The 1,281-nt window shown below is 57.1% G+C and overlaps 1 protein-coding gene across 1 annotated transcript in view; it reads right to left on the reverse strand.

The window, feature by feature from the left end:
* The window catches only part of SRL (sarcalumenin), a 43,696-nt gene extending 42,643 nt beyond the window's left edge, over window positions 1-1,053 (reverse strand). Inside the window, exon 1 of the mRNA XM_023513866.1 lies at window positions 993-1,053. Within this exon, the coding sequence (XP_023369634.1) occupies window positions 993-1,053 (61 nt within the window). The remainder of the gene's footprint in view (window positions 1-992) is intronic.
* Window positions 1,054-1,281: the final 228 nt, after the last annotated feature.

Below are 1,281 nucleotides of genomic sequence, written 5' to 3' on the forward strand. Positions count from 1 at the left end.
ACCTTATGTCTAGAACCCCCAAAGTAATCCTGCCTCCTGCTTGCCCTCCTTGATGGGACAGTGCCTGGCAGCCCCTTCCTTGAACTCAAAGACCCACGGCTGGACTCTTGGTGCAAAGACCAAGGCCTGGGCCAAGTGGAGATGGCTGGGTCAGGAAAAGACAAAGCGGGAGTCCCGGGTTTCTAGGGGACCCTGGAGCAGCACCAAAACATCCAAAGGAAACCCAGCCTCAGGAGCCTTAGGAGCAAGAGAGGTGGCAAGATGAACTGATGTCCCCTCCATAGCCTATAAATAACCCCCATGCAACCCAAGCCATCACCCCTGCTACCCGGAGTGCTGAGATGTAACAGGGAGCCCAGGTATACAGCGCTGAGCCCCCCTGGGAAAACCCCCTGCCTAGCAGAGGCCCTGTTCCTCAATGGGTCTCTTTCTTCTTCTGAATTCTGACCAATTCTGTTTCCAGCCAGACCCCAGCTCTGTGTCAGATCCTATCCCAAACCAACTCCACCTCTGCCTCACTGTTCTCAAAAAATGACCTCAACTTTGCCCACTGTGTCCCCCTCTCCCTCAATCATGCAAACCCATCCCTAGCTAGAGTGTAGGCCTCCACCCCACCTGCCCCCACATGGGAGGGTCACTTGAACTACCTCCAGCTCCAGAATTGTGGCTCCCCCAGCCTTGACTTTTGGGGCCCTCTTTCCCAGCATTGACTGGGCATTCCTTTCTCTAACCTCAGCTTAAGCCTCAGGCCCGTCCACCTGTCAGGTTGCTGCTTCCCTTTCCTCTGGCCTCCCCACAGGCCCAGCACTATCCTCTCCAGCACCAGCTCCCTTTCCCACTGCCTGCCTAGGGAGGAGCAGGATTAGGATAGTGAAACTACCAGGGACCAGAGGTTTGCTGCATGCCCTGTCCACCATATCCCAGTAAACAGAAAACCTCAGGGAGCTCTGGGGGCACAGTCTGAGCCTGGCCAGTGCCAGGGTGGGACATACCTGCCTGTCCTGAGAGCAGGAGCGAGGCCGCCAGGCAGCAGAACAGGACTCGTGCCCTCATGGTGACTGCCAAGAGAGCCCAGCTGCTCTGTGCCTCTATTTATAGGGCGTAGGCAGGGCGGAGGGAGAAGGGTCACGCAGTCACTGGGGCAACTGGGTAGGCGTGGTAAGGAAGACACTCAGACCCTGGTAAGCCGGAGGCCGCCACTATCCCAGCTGCCAACCCCAAAAGACAGGACCTGAACTGAATTCTCTGCCCCAAGGCCCCAGAGACCGAGAATCACACTAC

This window comes from Otolemur garnettii, unplaced genomic scaffold, assembly GCF_000181295.1.
Source record: "Otolemur garnettii isolate 467f Iridium unplaced genomic scaffold, OtoGar3 scaffold00044, whole genome shotgun sequence".
In the NCBI taxonomy this organism is placed as follows: domain Eukaryota; kingdom Metazoa; phylum Chordata; class Mammalia; order Primates; family Galagidae; genus Otolemur; species Otolemur garnettii.